Source organism: Hevea brasiliensis, chromosome 4 (assembly GCF_030052815.1).
Source record: "Hevea brasiliensis isolate MT/VB/25A 57/8 chromosome 4, ASM3005281v1, whole genome shotgun sequence".
Lineage (NCBI taxonomy): Eukaryota > Viridiplantae > Streptophyta > Magnoliopsida > Malpighiales > Euphorbiaceae > Hevea > Hevea brasiliensis.
The window spans coordinates 16,893,299-16,896,641 of record NC_079496.1 but is presented as its reverse complement, the minus strand read 5'-3'; the positions used below and the strand labels follow the sequence as shown (position 1 = coordinate 16,896,641).

Genomic DNA, 3,343 nt, shown 5'->3' with positions numbered 1-3,343 from the left:
ATAAAGGACGAGAGCGTAACGTATTTGAAGGGGTCAAGAAAATTTCAAAGCGATAAAGGTAGTGGTCTAAGGTGTTTGTTCTTTGTAGAGTTTCTATATATATATATATATATATATATATATATATATATATATATATATATATAAATCAAAACTGTCCAAATCAATAACACGGCCATCACTTGATAACGTTCAACTTCAACCTTTTCACATGCATTAAATTTCTTCCTTCAAATTCAACTCAAGAAGTAAAAATGAGCATATTCCTTATTCTTCACAGCCTATTCAAGCCTTCAATCTCCCTATATAAACATGGCTACCTATTCTTCCTTCTCTCACAATATTACACTTCACAATACTAAACAAAAAAGCAAACGAACAACAGTAGCTAAGCTATCTAGAGATTTTTCTGCTTGTCTTTTTTTGTTGGAAGCCATGCATCGCTCGTCCATAGTTAAATTCCAACGCCAAATTCTCAGTCAATATCCTCGAACCCAGATGATGAATCGGGCTATTAAACCTTATGATGTGTTCATTAACCATAGAAGTATCGACACAAAACGCAATGTAGTTGCGTTGCTCTATGATCACCTTTCCCGGTTAAACATACGTCCCTTCTTGGACAAGAAGAACATGAAACCAGGTGATAAGTTGTTTGAAAGTATCAATGGAGCAATTAGGCAATGTAAGGTAGGTGTAGCTGTGTTCTCTCCTCATTATTGTGAGTCATACTTCTGCCTTCATGAGCTAGCTCTTATAATGGAGTCCAAGAAGAAGGTTATTCCTGTCTTCTGTGACATTAAACCATCACAACTTCACATTACGAACAAGGGACTGTGTTCCGCAGAGGAGATACAGAGGTTTAATTGGGCTCTTGAAGAGGCTAAGTACACGGTAGGGCTCACGTTCGACTCCTTAAAAGGGTAAGACCATTCTGCTTTTGTTTCTTGTTTCCACATTGTACAAGTTGATGATGTTATGCATACAATTTCTCAAATCCCGACAATGCTCATCCATACTTATTTTTGAAGATTTCCATTATACATATTTAACAACAATGCTAGCCAAGACAAGAAAAAAATAATAAATTTTCTTCCTTATGTTTGAATTTACAGGAACTGGTCGGAAGTGGTAACAAGTGCATCGGATATTGTCATCAACAGCTTAATTGAAATGGAGAATGATAAGCAAATGCAGAGCAGAAAATTTTCTATGCCTGCTTAGAACAAAACTTCTTCCTAGCACCTACAACATAGTAATCCAAAACCTTGATCTTCATGCTTTCTGGTTTCAATTATTTATTGAATTAATTCTGGTTAATAAGTTGTAAAATGAATGATTCATTTTATTTTTTGTCCTCAGTTAATTTTGCTTGCTTATTCTTTGTAAAAAAATATATATATATATATCCCCATTCAAAGCTACACGCATATGGATATATGGTCACGGTCACATTGTAATATGTAGATATAGCTCAATAAGCTTTGAAGTTGTGGGGATATATATATATATATATATATATATATATATATATATATATATATAAGTTCTTTTATTTTTCTTCCATTCTATATATTAATAAAAGAAAACTTAATGTTGTGCATTAGCCCATTGAACTAAAATTGTCATGCCGTTTTATGCTTTCTGTTCTGCTTTTATATGTGCGAAATTTTTTAATAATAATAATTACTGTTATTGCTTAAAATTAAACTGAATTAAATTTGACACAATTTAATGATAATTTTTTTTATAAAAAAAGTCAAATGATAATTAAAATAGTTAAATTTGAAAGAGTCCCTTTCCTTATATATAATAAAAAAATAAAATAAATTAAAAAAATTAATTTAATTCGATCTTTCAATTGTACACAGAAGTTTGCCCAGCCATAAGTGGTTGTAGTGGGAGCAGACTTAAAGACCCATTGTGAAGTCAGACCAGTCCTAGCCCAAATTCCAACTCAAATGGGACCAGTCTGAGTGGTTAAGGGCCTAAAAGGAAAGTTGATACCAATTTTGATCTTTATATTTTAAAAATTATATTATTTAGTCCATTACTTTTATTAAATTTTTTTAAATCAATCATTAAATTTTTTATTAGTTAATAGCTTTTAATATCAGTTAAATTATTATTTTATTTATTTTATTTGATAATTTTTTTATTTTATTAAAATTAATTAGTTAGTTCATATATTTTAAAAAATATAATATTTTAAAAAATATATTCTTAAATAAAAATAAAAATTTTATTATGTACAGACTAAATCTCAATTTCCATTTTTTTCAAAAGAATTATTCAAGTATTTTATTTAATTCCTTGAGTATCATTTTTATGAAGATAGTTTATACCATTTTTTATTAAAAGATAAAAAATAGAGAGAATAAGGAAGAAGAAGAAGGGTGTGAGTACAGAAGAGAAGAAACATAGTTAGAGAGAAATAGAAAAGAGGTTTAGAGCCATTTGAATATAATCGAATGGACCAAAGAGTTAACGGAACTAAATTATAGGAACTAACTATTGTAATTTTTTGAAATATAAGAATTAAATAATTAGTTTTATTCAAATAAAAGAATTAAATAGCTGTTTGACTGGTATTAAAATCTATTACCTAGTAGAAAAATTAACTAAAGGACAAATAATTTAATAGACTAAAAACAGAAAGTTAAATAATATATTTTTCAAAATATAAGATTAAATAATTAATTTCCTTAAAATAAAAAATTAAATAATAATTTTTGTTATTACATAAGTTGTTTAATTGCCATTTAAAAATATAATTGAAATTCTACGAAAATCTAATAATAATATCTTCATCAAAGTAACACTACAAAAACATAGTAGTTTAAGAGACGGAATTTGTAACAGAAATTAATCCGTCAAAAAAATTTCATTTGGCGACGGACTTTCAACGAATTAGCGACGGGTATAAATTGAAGGAACTAGTGACAGATATTAAAGTAATTAGCGACGGATTAGGGACGAAATTTAAGACGAACATTATTTTCGTCACGAAGTCATCAAAAAATTGGGATTTTAAAATTGAAATCCCTAATTCGGCAGCCACATTTTATCCTCTCTCTCAAAACACATCTTCGTCTCTCTTTGTCGACAGTAAGGAGTTGTTCCACCACCACTATCATTGCAATAGCAAGTCACCACCGTCATTGCAGTAAGGAGTTGTTTCCACCATCGTCATTGCAGTAGCAAGTCACCATTTTCGATTGTGCACAAAGCGCGGCTCAAGTTCTAGATTTTTTATTTTGAGATCCTTTCAACAGGTAAATAAGTTGTTTGAGTTCCTTGTTTTAATATTATTCTAACTTCTTTTGATGTTGGCTTCTAGAAA

At 29.3% G+C, this 3,343-nt stretch overlaps 1 protein-coding gene across 1 annotated transcript; it reads left to right on the top strand.

Moving 5' to 3' along the window:
• The first annotated feature begins 345 nt into the window (after nucleotides 1-345).
• On the top strand, nucleotides 346-1,361 carry LOC131179541 (probable 2' cyclic ADP-D-ribose synthase BdTIR). The gene is made up of 2 exons (XM_058146420.1): nucleotides 346-923; nucleotides 1,116-1,361. Exons 1-2 carry the CDS (start codon nucleotides 436-438, stop codon nucleotides 1,222-1,224), a joined length of 597 nt encoding a protein of 198 aa, XP_058002403.1. The 5' UTR covers nucleotides 346-435; the 3' UTR covers nucleotides 1,225-1,361.
• The last annotated feature ends 1,982 nt before the right edge of the window (nucleotides 1,362-3,343 follow it).